The following is a 16,353-nucleotide window of genomic DNA, read 5'->3' as shown; positions in this document are numbered from 1 at the left end:
GTTATGCTTTCTCGTGATATTATAATGTTAAAAATATATAAAAGTTAAGTTTTCCATTTTATAATAATGACAGAAAAAGCCTACAAATCACTGCCGACAACACCTGCCGTAGATTGTTTACAAAACGAAGAGAATGGACTTCTGCAACTCAACATCAGTCCAGTGATAAAACAACGGGTGACTGAACTGTATTCTCGCACAGATTTCCAGCTAGTGGGCGGGGAACAAATATTATACAATTATGTACTGATAATAGTGTAAATCAGTGATGAAAAGCACCACGCGGCCCATGAACCTTTCCGCACGGTCCACTAAAAATATTCAACGTTTTCTGTTCCGTTTTGTAAAAAGATTTAGTATTTCTTAAAAAGTTTTAAATAGTAAATTATTTTTACATATTCTTAAATGATGTTCGACAATGCAGACAAACTTTGAACAGCGCAGCGTTTTTTCGTTCAGTTCTATCTATGTTTGATACATTTTAAAGGTTTACGTTTTATCAGTTTTCTTGACTTAATTTTGATTAACTTTCCGAAAAATTAAAAATCAACATAATTTATAAAAAAATTTCGCCTGCGGTGCATGAATTTTACTTTCAACAATGATTTTTTTTCTTCAATGAAAAACAAAAAAATTCTATAAGACGTCGCGATCACGTGATTCGCGTTCTCTCTCCTCTGTTGTGCTGTTGGAACTGTTGCTCTCTACCGTGCTGTTGGAACGAGACAGAATGCGTATCACGTGACCCGCTAGATATAAAGTCATTAAAACCGATTAAAAAAAATTAACCTATAAACCCGACCTTCGTAACCTAGTTTTTGTTTTATCACTTTTCATTACTTTATATCACTTATTAAAGGTGTGTTGAATTGTCATTTTGATAAGTTATCCGGTCACCAAGTCAACTACCAGGCAAACCAATTATCTGCAGCGGCAGTAAGACATAACCAATAACCGAATAAGCCGCTAAACGGTTTGGATGTCCCTGAATTAGTCTCTTCCCGGTTAAGCTGTTCTCCGATTAATCGAGAGTCCTATGTACAATTGATTTTAAAAAACTCGTGCTAAATGCTACTTTTCAATATGTCCGGATTGGAGAGGGTCATGAATATTCAAGCAGTCCAGATTAGTGATACGCCTGATTACATTTTCAAAAATCCTACACGTAAAAAAGAAATTTTCGTTGGTCGTAAATCGCATACACGTTCATTATTATACGGGACTCGTTGGAAGAAACTCTTGCGACCGCTTCCATTAATCAAAACTGAGCGAACGCTAAGCCTTGTGTTTGAACTCTGGTCACACTTGACGATCCGTGACATTTTTAATGTTTGCCCGATACTCGGTCCATATCAGCGTTTGATCATAGCGACCACCATTTGCTTCGTCCAGACGGCGCACAGCATGCGTCGAGTGCGAACAAGTATCAATAATGAAATGGTTACAATTGATTTCATACACTTTATTGGGCTATTTGATTGAAAAATTATTTATTTGGTAGTTGGAACTGATTCGTAGAAACATATTCACGTCGACTATATGTTGCATATAATTCAACCGTGTTAAATGTCCAGATTTGAAGTGCAAGGTACAAATTCTACTTCACATATCCTTTCCTTCACTTCAGTTGGGACTCTCAATTATTAACCTCCTCTAAGAGTTCGGAATCAAGCCATCTGCCAATCTGTCACCTGTTTAGAACCTCGCGAATATTTTCAAATCATCAAATATTTTCAATCCATTAAATATCTACTTACCGCGTGCCATTTATTATACAGCCTATCCATTTCAAATTATCCAAAGCGAAAGTCAGCAAAGTGCCATGTTGTGTTTTATTATGCCGCCAGCGCGTTGGACTATTGGACACCGAACAGCACAAACAACAGCTGAGTTCAGAATAAGGTTAGTAGGTAAGCATTCCGACCGTTTGGTTTGGATTGATTTGGTCTAGGTAGCATTTCGTTCGGAGGTTATATTCGACAAGCAAATACTTAGGACTGACTTAAAGCTGATATTTGATCATTTGGAATGTCTTGCCTACCAATAGCCGTTTCTCCACAGGTGTAGGCAGAGGATAGACCGACACACATCTGCTTGACACGCACTTCTCGATTCATCCACATTCATAAATACTCTTGCTATTCTGACTCTGGATATCATTCGACTCAAGATTGATTTTGATTGTTTATTTGTTGATTTTTTGACATTTTACTTGAGTTCTCTCAAACACCATAATACTAGGAATGAGCCTGTATAGTGAGCCCTTCATAAGGCTTATACAAATCGCTTTCGTGTAATATATTCTCTTTAAACTACTTAATCTTAAATATTTTCAATTCAATCGTTACGACGCTATTTGGTAGAGGTTTGCAAAAACTGGATTAAGAATTTCTAAAATGACAGTTTTGCCTTTTTGTCATTTGCTACTGTCTTTTTATAAATAGTGGACTCCGGATGCGTATTTACAAAGTCGTTGTGTTATGCAAAATCATCTACAAAGCCTATAAATATCATTTCACTCAAGATGCCGACTGTAAAGAGTAGGTTTTGTTTTGTAAAATCATCTACAAAGCCTATAAATATCATTTCATTCGAGATGCCGACTGTAAAGAGTAGGTTTTGTTTTGTAAAATCATCTACAAAGCCTATAAATATCATTTCACTCGAGGTGCCGACTGTAAAGAGTAGGTTTTGTTTTGTAAAATCATCTACAAAGCCTATAAATATCATTTCACTCGAGATGCCGACTGTAAAGAGTAGGTTTTGTTTTGTAAAATCATCTACAAAGCCTATAAATATCATTTCACTCGAGATGCCGACTGTAAAGAGTAGGTTTTGTTTTGTAAAATCATCTACAAAGCCTATAAATATCACTTCACTCGAGGTGCCGACTGTAAAGGGTAGGATTTGTTGTATAAAATCATTTACAAAGCTTATACCATTTTAGTCGCAGTGCCGACTACGAAGAGTGGTTTAGATGTGCAAAATCATCGGTAAAGCCTAAATCACTTCAGTAGCGGTGCCGACTGTAAAGAGTGGTTTAGATGTGCAAAATCATCGGTAAAGCCTAAATCACTTCAGTAGCGGTGCCGACTGTAAAGAGTGGTTTAGATGTGCAAAATCATCGGTAAAGCCTAAATCACTTCAGTAGCGGTGCCGAATGTAAAGAGTGGTTTAGATGTGCAAAATCATCGGTAAAGCCTAAATCACTTCAGTAGCGGTGCCGACTGTAAAGAGTGGTTTTGTTGTGCAAAATCATCTACAAAGCCTATACCATTTCAGACACGGGGCCGACCGTAAAGAGAAGGTTTGATTGTGCAAAATCAATACAGTGGTCATCATGACTGAAGCGGTATTGGCTTTGTAATGATTTTGCACAACAAAGGCTATTCTATTACTACAGTGGTTACCGTGACTGAAACGGTATATGCATCGTAGATGATTTTGCCCAACAAAACCACCACAAGGTGGTTTTAATTACAATCTCCACCGCGACTAAAACGACACAGATGTAAACACGCAGCCCGGATTCTCTGGGGAATATCAACGCTGTAGTGATATTACTCAACAATTATTTTAATGAACGGAAAATCAATCGCTGAAAGTATAATCTATAATTTAAAAAGGTTATCCGTTCAAGAAATAATTTCGTATTTGAGCGATTTCACCAGAGGTAAGGACAAACTGAACTTAGTTTGGGCACACGGACACGTAACAACACACTTTTATCGGCATGTCTCTTCAGTGATTTTGAAAAAAGGTGTCGGAAAACTTTTTTGGGAATTAGCACGAAATACTTTATGTGAGACGATATTGCTCCCTAGTTTTGAAAGAAAAGAAAAAGTTTTAACTCCTCAGGCCTCCGGAATATTGACCACTATATTTTTCGAGTGTATTTCCGCTTTGCAATAAACTCCAAATAAACGGAATATTTTTGAACGTACGGCTGAAAACTAAAAACTGTTTTTGAAAGGTGATGAAATAAGCTTTCTAATTTTACTGTCAGAAATAAACATATAATTTTCCAAATATTTCAATTTTTGATACAAACACAAGATTTAAAAAATTGCTCACCTTAAGATTTTTCGTCTAAAACCGAACTAAAATTACGACTAAAGGAAAAAAAACATATTATTAGACAATGTATTATAAACATTAGTCTACTCACTTTTATATCGTTTCATATAAAAATAATTTATGAAGAATTCACAAAGTTTCATAAATTATTCTCAAATTGCGGTCGGAACCTTCGATTGCTTTTCCCGTAATTCGTGGCTCGGCTGTCGTTTCGGTTCGCAAATGTATACGTACCATTACATCGTTTATATCATATTCTCACTAAGACAGTACGGGAGACAACAATTTCTGTGATACCATATTAGCTGTTCCGAAAAGCGAAAAAACAATTGACTCTACAGAACTGACGCTAGCTTAAGGCGATGCACTACGTCGTGTAATATTTTAAATTGAGCGGCTATCAATAACAACCCTCACGTAGATGGCGATAAGGTTTAAATTCGCGCTTAACACCATCCGCCTGTTTTGATTTATGCAAGAAAAAAACATGGCCAAGTGCCTTTTATTTTATTTTGTGTATGTTCAGGCATAAATATTTAATTTTTTTTTCGATCATTTTATAAATAACTTAATTTGCCACATTATACAATAAAATCATAACCGAAAATGGGTTCGTAAGTAGGAGATTTTGAATTTTAAAGCAGTTTTCATAGGCCTTTACATTATTTTTTTCTGGGCTTATCTAAAAAATATTCGATTATTTCAAAGGCCAAGATGTATTCTACTCAAAATTCTAATTAAATATTGCCTATTATAATTATTGAGCACTACCCCAAGAGATTTTAATTTGAACCCCTTCATTTGGGGTAATTTACTCCGGTTCACCGGCCCCTGCTTGGTTTACAAAAGCTAAGATAATTCAATGCGTATATATAAAGTATATACCTAATTACAATTAACTTATTGAAGCTTCGTTGTGATATTAATTATTAAAAACAATATCAAGAATTTTCAAAAAAATAGAGAAGGAAGACACAGAAAATAAAAATAAATTAGGTTCCGACCGATACAAAAACTCTTAACCTTTATTCTGTTATGCTGCACATACATTTGCGTACCGAAACGCGAGCCGAGCCTCGAATGAAGGTTGCTTTGTTCCTTTTTAAATACATCCACTTTATAAAGAATTAACCCACTTCCCGACATCCGATCCAGTTGAAACTCGGTAGAAAGACTCGTTGTCGATGACAATGCATTCTATTAACAATAATAATTTGGTGGCAATTACGTACACATTTCTGTGAAATAGGATGACATTACAGCAGTTAATATACGAAATAAATGTCAGTCATACATACGGTATAGGAATATGAATAAATAGTTTTGTCAGTATAAAAATTAAGGTTAAACGCAACGCTCGTTGTATTCTACGTGTTCACAGATGGCGTTAATTAATTAATTTTGTTTAAATACGCTTTTGCAAGGTATTGCTTTACAATATTAAGACAAATCATTTGTTTGCGCCCGTATATACGCAATATGAATCAATAGTTTTGTTCGTTTAAAAACTTAATTCTTTCGAGAAAGGCACAAAAATACAATATTTTACCGATGATTCAATCCAATATTGTATTTGTATGCCTTTCTCGATAGAATTGAGTTTTTATATGGACAAAACTATTTATTCATATTCATATTGCGTATATGAGGGCGCAAACAAATAATTTGTCTTAATACTGTAAAGCAATACCTTGCAAAAGCGTATTTAAACAAAATTAATTAATTAACGCCATCTGTGAACACGTAGAATACAACGAGCGTTGCGTTTAACCTTAAATTCTTTCAAGAAAGGCATACAAATACAATATGGGATTGAATCACCGATAAAATAAAAAATGAAAAAAAAAATTAAATAGGATGAAAATTTTTTTTTTTTTTTATTTCAATGCCTTTCTTGAAAGAATTTAGTTTGTATAAGGACACAACTATATACATTCATATTGTGTATGTAACGGCGCAAACAAAAATATATCTTAATATTTTTAAGTATAACTTTAAGAAAGTGTTTTTTTCTAAAATAATTAAATGTTGAAAAATTGTTTTGCGAAAAAGACGTTTTTTTTGTACTGATCTATTTTTCTTTGTTCTCTGTACTTTCTTCTCATAATGTATTAATTTTTTTTATCATTGTCTATGATTTCAAAATAATATTGCTACATAATAGGGTAGACCGAGGCTATTCGGATCACTTTTTATGTTTTCTTGAACAAAATTAAAACTAATGCATTTTCGAAAAAAAAAAATATTTAATAATAAGCATTTGACATTTTTATATGTTTTTATTTTAATGATCATAACATAAAGTAACTTTAAAAAAACATACGACTATTACTGTAGACCTCTCCACTGATCCGAATCACCACATATATATGTGGTGATTCGGATCAGTGGTGGGGCTACTCGGATCAAAACCGGAAAAATAGTTAAGTATGAAAAAAAAACAAAAACCAAAAATAGGTTTTAGAACCCATAACTTATATGAAAGTATCATGACACTTATTACACTCTTATTGGCTTACACACCGCAGAAATAAAAACTTTCTTGTCGTAACATTTTTCGTGGCACCATTCTTCGCAAGAAGAACATTGAATCCAATCTTCCTTTGGAGGATGTACAAAAACTTCATTGCAATAAATGCTAAACCACTTTCTTGAAGCCCCAGTCGATGAAGAAGCTGTTTTGGAAGATTTTTTAACTTTGAGTCCCGGGGTACCTTTTCCTTTGAACTGTAATTTTGTGCGGTTTTTGGCGAGAGATCTTTTGTTTTCCTTTGCGTTCGAGGCTTTTATTTTTTCTTCAGTATCTTTACGCAATTTGGAAACGTTTACTGGAGATGTAATATGAAAAATTGGCACCTTTTCAGGAGGATGTGCCAACTAAAATTGTCGTGTATGGGATTCCGTAGCTCACAGCAGCACTGCGTAATCCCATTTCACCGGATTTTACTTTCCTAACGGTTTCATCCATTGCAATTTTCGACCATGATTGATTAGTCGTCTTTTTCACATAGTTGCGCACCATCTGTTTCAAATAAAAAAATAAAACAATTAACGCATCGAATTTTAAAAGCATTTAAATATGATCCAAATAGCCCCCCCACCGTCGGTATGTTTAACCTCACATTTATTAATATGATATTTACTCAAAGTAAAGTACAAAAACATAAAAAATGCAATTTATTGCGCTTTGATTCTGTTTACTGTGCATTTAATTGATACATATATAACATATGAACATGACTGAATAGCTTACCTTTTCAGAAAAAACACTAAGAACGCAGAGAACAATATTACGTCAGGCATTTATTTGAGACGTAACTTGGATGATCTTCACACATATCGATTTTTAGCAGTCAACCCACGCAATCTGTAATATCGGTAATTTTACTATTATGACATACGGTAGATCGGGATGCTGTGTCCAAATTTTTTCTTTGTCATTTGATTACAATAGCCGAGATATATCCATATTGCTTAGCTTGATCCGAATAACTCACCCGATCCGAATAGCCTCGGTCTACCCTAATATATATATATGTACCTCAGAAGTCAATTTTCGATTGTTAATAAGAACCCGTTGAAAAACTGCTAACTAGCGGTTCAACGGTACTTCATTGTAATTATGTAACATAAATATTTAAAAAAAATAAAAACCACCTTAAATGAAGGAGCAGATTATGAATTAATTTAAGTTTACCTTTAAAGTAGTATTTAGTATGAGTTTTAGCAAATAAACAAGGATTATCTATCCAAGACATCTTTTAGGTTTAAAACTGTGCTCGGGTAGAGCTTTGCTCACCATCACACAGATGGCAGCCAATATCGGAAGAAATTAAGAAAAAATAATAATATATCAATGATTTCCAAGCAATAATATGGGATTGATGAGAATGCAATGACAGTATGTATTTAAAAGGGCTTTGGTAGCTTAGAGGCATAGGACGTAACTTGATAATAGCAGATGATGGTTGGCAATTTGAGTCTTGGTCTTAACCTAATCTTTTTATTTTCTGTGTCTCCTTCTTTTTCATATTATAAATTATAGATATTATTTTCAATAATTAATCTCTAAATAGTATAAAATAAAGTCGCTATCCGCGTCTGTCTGTTTGTGCACTTAGTTCTTCTTATCTCATTATTCTCATTTAGAGAATTTCTTCCGGAAGGTTTGTATATATAATACATGTACAATATAATTATAAAAAGTAGAGACAAGACGATGTGCATTTTTACAGAAGGAATGGAATCGTGTATTCACTTTTGGAAAGAAAGATCCCCTGTACTGAGAAAATGAAGGGAAAAGATATGTGATATCGCCAAAGGATCGTATTCCACGCGCTGACGGCTAGAAGAGTTCAGAGTCCTACATCGATTCGTATGTTCGTCCATTCGGTGCTTGTTTACCTTCCGTCTTGCGAGCGCTTAATAATAATAATAATAATAATTGGATAATTTGTAGAGCGCCGTTTTTGTGAAAAATCACCTCAAGGGCGCTGGAATAATAATAATAACATGGAATTTATATAGCGCAGTTTAGTGTCATTTCACTTCAAGTGCGCTTAACTACTCGTATAACAAACTTAAAAAAAAATGGTAATTCAGTATTAATGGTTCTTAAAATTATTCCTACAGTGTGCCTTACATATTATAAACACAGTGATGTCGACTGATTTCAGTGATATGGATTCAACTTGGAGAAGCGTTGAGCCGAGCAAAGTAAAGAGAAAAAAACACTTCAAACTTTATGAAAAATCAATTAAAAAAAACAATTAAAACAGCACATTTAGGATTGGTTCTTTCATAGAATCTGAACAATTCTTCAAATTTCAAAGTTGATTTTCAAGTTCTGTGAAAGTTCTTTTCAGGTTCTGTTATTATTTTAGTTCTGTCAAGTAACTGGCCTATAATGATATAATAAGAGAACTTGAATAGGACTTTCACGGAACCCGAAAATGAATGTTGAAATTTGATGAATTGTTTAAATTTTATGAAACAACCCATTGTTAACATGAAATAATTATCAGTCTCCACCTACTTCACTAAAAAAAAACCTTTTCTACATTTAAAAAACTTGTAAGCCAATTTTTTTATTTCCTTGAACATAAAATAAATTACTATTAAAATTTTATTTAATGTTATATCCTATATAACTAACTAAACATCACGCGGTTTCCCCTCAGGGGTAGACAGAGAGCACGGACCGCCAAACAACTCGATCTTGGCACACACTCTTTGCCTCATTCACATTCATACATCGTATCATACATACATTAATTGTTCTTTCGATTTTCATAATAAATGATATTTTTCTTATAAATTGATTATTTAAGACATTTTTTTAATGTTTCATTGAGCCCATAATAAATTACTATAAATTTTTTATTGTGCAAAATAAAGGAAAAATGAGTAGTGATCGTTACCGTCGCCCATCATATATCATCATTGAATTCAGTATCTCGTTATACATTACAAGCATCTTCTTCCCCTTAGGGTTCGAGACCCATCGCATTGATGCGGAGCCTTCTGGCCTCCCTGTCCTTCGGTACTTCAGCGATCTCCTTCCACAGCAGGCCCAGCCTAATCTCGCACAGCCTTTGGAGTTGTTTCTCCTAACTATTTCTGGTGCACCCCACCGTACATCTATCAGTATCTCATTATTGGCCTTTTTTATTTTAAAGAAAGACAAATGCCCCTAGGTTACCAATGACCTGACCATATTTAAATAGCTCCATGAAATGATGTAGGACTTGGCTAACAGAAGATTGAATCTGCAGCAACGCTTTACAAACGTTTCGTTATAACCTCTAAAACTATTATGTAAGTGAAATAGATAAAAATACAAATGAAACGCAAAGTATTCTTAAAGTAAATAAACACTAAAATAACTTTGAAAAAAAAAACCCAAGGCATGTTAAATAACATGCTGTTAATGTTGACATTGCGATAGGTACTGAGAAATATTCGTGGTGTTGTGACATTTTACCAAGAATGTTTTTTGTTTATATTTTGATAGAATGTATGTGTTTGTGTTAGTATTTGTATATATGCTTTTCACACAACTTTTAAGGTTTGCCATTTTTGTTATTACGTTGACTTCATTAATATTAACTATGATGCACATATTTCAAAGGGTTGAATCTACTGAGACATTTATATAAGGTTTTCAAGCTTAAAAATCAACCTCACAACACCCTGACCAGACACTGCGCATATTCTAGTGACATTTCGTCCTTCGTCCATTTGCTCTGTGTCCAGGCCATCTACCCTTGCTTTTCTTTATCTAGTACGTTGCATTTATATTGGCCTTTCTGATGTGGATACCACATTTAATACTTGCGAAGCGCAAATGGATGGAAGAAAATGTCAAAGGCCACCCTAGGAAGGTTTAGTGCAATCAGCAGAATCGACACTAGAGTCAGATCATGTCAATAGTCGGATTAACAGTAGAAAATTGAGAGGAGTGTGGTCAACATAGATTTGTGTAGGATTCCATCAGCTGAGGGAAATGTCTAGTTAGGAGTTGTGATTAACTTGATTAACTGTATCTATTTTTTACTGTACTAGTAAACAAACAACGATAAGATTTAAAAAATCTGTTATAAATAGAAAAGTCACTTATTAATAACCAAAATATCGCAACTAAGAGAAAGATGTTGCATTTATCCAAATTTTAGGACGATTTTTTTTTAAAGAATAAGACAAATTTTTATTAACAAAGAAATGCACCTAAACAGAAATATTTTGTTCAGAATTTTGGAAAAACAAAAGCCCATATTACACAAATAAAACACAGATAATACCAAATTGATAACAATACCTACAAAATAGCAGCAGGGTACAAAATTTTGTAACACAACATATTGCACAATTAAGCAATATTTACATTATGTAAATTATAATTGAATTTCAATAAATACTTATTATTTTATAAATATTGACGTTTTATATCTAAACCCTCATTTCTGATATCAGAAAAGTTTAACCTGTCTTAACAGAAAAGCAAAGAATGTCAAAATTTGTGAATTCATTCAAAAATGGTGTATTTGTTTCTAGTCAAAGTAAATAATAGGTATCAACAAAAATCGAATCTATGATGAGGCGTCAAAGAGAGCATAAAATATGTAGGCATATAAAAATGCACGGTGTACACTGTTCCAACTACAAAATACTGAATAAAATGAGTAAAAATAAGTTTAAATTGAAACAAAAATATAAAATGCAAAGTAAACATACCTTCACCATTTGATTCTTCTTGAGATACATTCTCTCTTGGTTTTTCCTTTGCAGACGGTTGCAATGTCGCAGCTGACATTTCAATTTCTCACTTAATAAGATTCTTTAAATCAGTCTTTTGATATAAATATAATATCTTAAAGCTAATTAATAATTTATTTATGTATAATATTACTAAAAAAGGTCCAGTATCCTACAATGTACTGTTTATATCACAGATATTTCGTTTTTGCAAACACGTACACACAGCCTTACTTAAAATGTACAGTATTTACAGGTAATGCAGAAACTAAAAACTTATTGAAACGTGTATAACGGACAGTTAACTATAAAATACGTTAACCCACTCAAACTTTTAAATTACAATAATACACATAACTAAAACACTCTCCGATGCAAAAATATAAAACGTCCGCCATATGCTTTTTTGAGATCTTTGCGTACAGGGCTGCCAGCTATACAAGTGTTTTGAAGCCTTCTATTGTTTGCAGACGCAAGCAAGAACTTAGTACAATACAATGTTTATTATTTATTACCTACCGAATAGTCAAAGAAAAATACCTACTCTGATTCCTGAATACTAATGTAATTAATATTGTTAGCTAATGAATCAAAACTTTTAAATTTTGGGACATTCTTATTTGCTCTTTCTTAATAGAACAACCAAAAAACGAGATTTGTATCATATATTTTTTAAACACGTTCTAATCAATTCTTTCCGATAAGTCTTAACTCTAAGGGTGACGATCCCGGGGGGGGCGATTGTAGGGGCCCTGGAACTAGTGCATTGTTTTGTCAAAAAGGGCCTTCCAAACTTATTGTGGATCTTCCAAACTTTGTGCAGGAGCCAAGACGATATTCTCTTTTAAATTTTTAATTTCTCTAGCCGCCACCCCTCCTGGCTTAAGATGGCCCTGTTTTCTTCCAACAACATTCTTTAAAAAAACAGTCAAATGTGAAAACAGAATAAGTTCTTCGTATTTACGTACAACATTAACATATTTAAGAAAAGAAATGCATGTCTCCCTTTTCATCTTTCAAATCATTTGTACTTACTTAAAGAAATTTAGTCACACATTAGACATACATATTTTTTAAATATTACTTCCAACCATTACCGAAATCACCGTAGCAATTTTTTTATGAAACTGGATTGTAAAAAAAAATTTACATTAACTTGTGCAAAATAATAAAATAAAATCCAGTGACCGCCAAGTGTTTATTTCATTATTTATTTTGACTTTCACCTAAAGGGTGATCTTTGCAATTTAAAAAAAAAAACTAGTTTCGTTATTTAACAAAACAGATAAAATATTATGAAATAGACAAACTAGCAACAAATGAATCTATAAAAATATACAGATGATTATACAACATACACAACGCAACATGTAAACTATATATTTTTAATTTATATCGACTATCGACCATCTAACAGATAGTTGATTTATGCTTATATGATGTATGCATCTAACGACAGTATTGACCATAACATTACCAATAACCATAGAATATCTCTTCTGTGCCAATAACCAAAGATAAAAGATATTTCAGAAAGTCGTGAGAAAGTCTAATGATGGAAACTGTCATTGACGCGCATTGACATATAAATACCATCTATTAGGTTGACAAGGAACGACTCTGAATTTTGTGCAACTTGTAACTATAATTTAATTTCTTTCAAGTGTAAATAGTTTTGTTAATATTTTGTTCGTTATGTCCGAGTTAACCAGCTACGATCCAAGCGTACTCGCTTTGAGGGAATTTAAGGCGGGCAAATACGAAGAGTGCCTAAAACATTTGAACGAATTGACCGTACATTTGAAACAGAACAAACGAGTTTTGTTCAACAAGGCAGTCACGGAGTTCTTCCTTGGCCAGATGAAGAATGTGGATGCTTTCCGTAAATACATAGTGCAGGTCACCGGACAGCAGTGGCCGGCAGCGAATGTCAACGAAATCAAATCTCCGGCCGACAGCATCACGTTTTACAGTTACGCGGTGCTGCTCTACCACACCCGACACTATGCTCAGGCCTTCACCATCCTCGAGAAGTTGTTTACATTCAAAGATCAGATAACAGACGGCAGCCTCGCCTGCGGGATTGTCCTCCTGCTTATGGAGGTCTCCTTGTGTCGGCGCTTACCAGAAAAAGTCACCTTCTTCGGCGTTCAATCCATCAAATTATTTCACAAGTTTCCCGAGTACTCTGACTTATTTGAACAACTGAAACTTAGATCGAGCCTCATGAACCGAAAACAGCTATTGCCACCGAGTAATTTTCAGTCCATCGAATGGTTGTTTTTGCGAGCTCACCAACAATATATTAACGGAGATATTCAAGGAGCCGTGATGACTTTGAGTCAATCCCGTCAAATACCCAATCCACAGTTAAAGAATCCTGACGCAGATGACATCTTGGCCCCTATCAACAATAATCTTGGTGTCCTGTACTCTGCAATCAAGAAAAATAATTTCTCGATTAAATGTATGCAAGAAGCTTTGAAAGAACACACTAAAACGTTAGAAGGAGAGAAAGCCACAAAAATGACCACTACGAAAGATCGACCGCTGTACGCCTTCAATCTCGGAGTCGCACTTTTGAGAGCTAATCGCCCTGAAGATGCATTTGAATGTTTAGTCGAAGCGGCCAGACACTTTCCAAATAATCCACGAATCTGGTTACGACTGGCAGAATGCTGCGTCATCTACTATACGCGAGTAAACCGGCAAGAGATTGTGGTACGCAAGATCAGTTCAGGACCGCATGCCAAACTCGTACCGGGGCCAATAAACAAAGATAGATACGCAACTTCCAGTGAATCGTACGCCATTCCAACGCTGTCTCTTGAATTTGCCGCTCTTTGTTTAATGAACGCTGTAACTCTTCTTCCACTGCTGGATCCGCCACCCGAGTTTGATCAATTCTTATTCCAAGTGGCTCCCAGTTCCCCGCTGAACTACAAGCAATATTGCAACTTAAGAAACTCTGTCTTGTTATTGTATAGTTTTGTGTGTTTACGACTGAGTGACCCTACATCGGCTTTATATCACTGCACGGCATTGCTAGTCAGGCCCGGGAGTCCGACGCAGCGAGCGTTAGCCCATCTATACGCAGCCGAAGCTTTAATAGGCCTGGACCGAATCTCCGAGGCTATCGATCATCTAAACCCGACTGTAATCCACGATATCGCCACAAAGATAAACACGGGGGCGCAAGACACGTTGGGCGTGGCTGTCTGGTTGAACGGAGCGGTCTGTCATGCGGTGAGGGGAGATCTCATCACAGCGAGAAATATCCTGCTCCAGATAAACTCTCCACGAGCCCTCCCTCTGCAGCTGTACCTAGAGATGTGCGCAGGGAACATGGACAGCTGTCGAGCCCTGCTGCGAAAGTTCACACAGGTCCCGTACACAGCGTGACGGCTGTCGTAAAAGAGTCATAGATGAATATTATTAGCTCCAAGTTTTTTATAAAACTGTCTGTACTATTTGAAGATTAAATCTAGATAATAATAATTATAACTGTATCCTAAAAATTCTTTTATTGAGTTTTCACTGTCTTTTTGTGTACTTGAAGCAGACAGTCTTCATTTACAAAGGTGAGTATTTCATTTTCATGAAGTGCAGTCAGGGTTCCGTTAAATCCTCAATACAGTATTTTTGAATTAATTTCACACAGGAGGTCAATCTTTGGAGACGCTGTGTATCGGCAAATACCCTAGAATATTAATAATACGTCCAACTCCAGTAAAATATTGGTAGTATTTACTTATTAGCTGGCAACTAATAAGTAAATACTAGTGCAGCATGATATAATCACGCATAAAATTCATTAAAATGTATAAAAGCAAACCAAGCTTCACAACTCACATCATTAGGAGGCGCTAGTGTAGCATTCATCAGAATGTATGGGAAATATCAGAAGTTGGAGTTATTATAACTATCCTAAAGTATTTGGTGTTTCGTTGTAGACAGGAGTAAAACATAAAAACCAGCAAATTATTCCACAGCCGAATAAATGTATTGAGTTTGAGCACAACAACAAATCGTAAAAATGACCATCCTCAAGATGGGTTTAGAACAAATGAGCAACGTAAAGCCAGAGAATTCTGTTCTTGCTGACCTGCTGAAAATGTCTAGAGAACAATATCCACAAAACAAACTTAACTTAAAACTTACAAGGCTTGTAGCTGTCGTAGCAGATCATTTTGTGCAAATTTTTAAAATGGGTGACAGCGACTTTGATACTGACGCATTTAATGTCATAATACAATAAAAAAATTTATTGAAGATGCAATTTATATCCTAAAGTATCGGAAAAACTTTTGTCGGTCTCCTCTAAGTAGTGGTGGAAACAAAGTATGAATATGTTCATCTTTTTTTTCTTAATTTCAAAGAATCCAGCAAGTGTGGCGCATTCCACATCTGCTTCGCACAAGAATTGCTTCCTCTTCAAAATCCATGTTTGAACTGACCAGAGCAACAAGAAATGCTGTTGGCTCAACAGCAGAGTTACGCTTGCTCAACAGCACAGTACTCGTGAACATCTATACACGGTGTCCGGAAACTCGTAGTACAAGCGGGAAACTGGAGAATCTACACCACATGGGGAACCCAAAAAAACATTTTTTTGATTTGAGCATTTTCAAAAAAAACCAAAAAAAAATATTTTTCGGCTATTTTAGGGTTAAAGTTTTTTCTGGTGTTTAGGGTTGAATAACAGATGTTTTAACCCTGCAGAGCAGAAATATTTTATGATTACACCGGGTTAAATGAAGGGTGATTTCAAAATAATGCTTCAAATCCGAGTTTCTTCATTTGTTTTACTTTCAAATAGTTTTAATTAGTTGGGTACTTTGATCTTCAGTAATAATTTATAAGAATTTGATTAAAAAAAAAATAAAAAAAAATCAACTTCAAACTCGATTTACTCGATAACGAAAGCTCAAATAAAAAAAAATATACTACAAAATCGACTCCAAATGTGATGTAGATTCACCAGTTTCCCGCTTGTACTACGAGTTTCCGGACACCCTGTAT

General features: G+C 34.7%; 2 protein-coding genes across 6 annotated transcripts in view; one reads left to right on the top strand and one right to left on the bottom strand.

Annotated features, from left to right (window-relative positions):
* Positions 1 to 11,739, bottom strand: part of LOC149412789 (uncharacterized) — a 63,373-nt gene extending 51,634 nt beyond the window's left edge. For all 5 annotated transcript variants that reach the window (XM_089645490.1, XM_089645491.1, XM_089645493.1 and 2 more), the window contains exon 1: positions 11,311 to 11,739. In XM_089645490.1, coding sequence (XP_089501616.1) covers positions 11,311 to 11,389 — 79 coding nt within the window. In that variant the 5' untranslated portion in view covers positions 11,390 to 11,739. The remainder of the gene's footprint in view (positions 1 to 11,310) is intronic.
* A 1,104-nt stretch (positions 11,740 to 12,843) lies between these two features.
* Not10 (CCR4-NOT transcription complex subunit 10) lies at positions 12,844 to 14,826 on the top strand. Its single transcript, XM_089645318.1, has one exon. The coding sequence runs from the start codon at positions 13,027 to 13,029 to the stop codon at positions 14,731 to 14,733; it is 1,707 nt and encodes a 568-aa protein (XP_089501444.1). The 5' UTR covers positions 12,844 to 13,026; the 3' UTR covers positions 14,734 to 14,826.
* The last annotated feature ends 1,527 nt before the right edge of the window (positions 14,827 to 16,353 follow it).

Source organism: Hesperophylax consimilis, chromosome 22, assembly GCF_061612785.1.
Source record: "Hesperophylax consimilis isolate HC1 chromosome 22, BYU_Hcon_1.0, whole genome shotgun sequence".
Classification (NCBI taxonomy): Eukaryota; Metazoa; Arthropoda; class Insecta; order Trichoptera; family Limnephilidae; genus Hesperophylax; species Hesperophylax consimilis.
The sequence above is the reverse complement of the archived record's forward strand: the minus strand, read 5'-3'. Positions and strand labels throughout refer to the sequence as shown.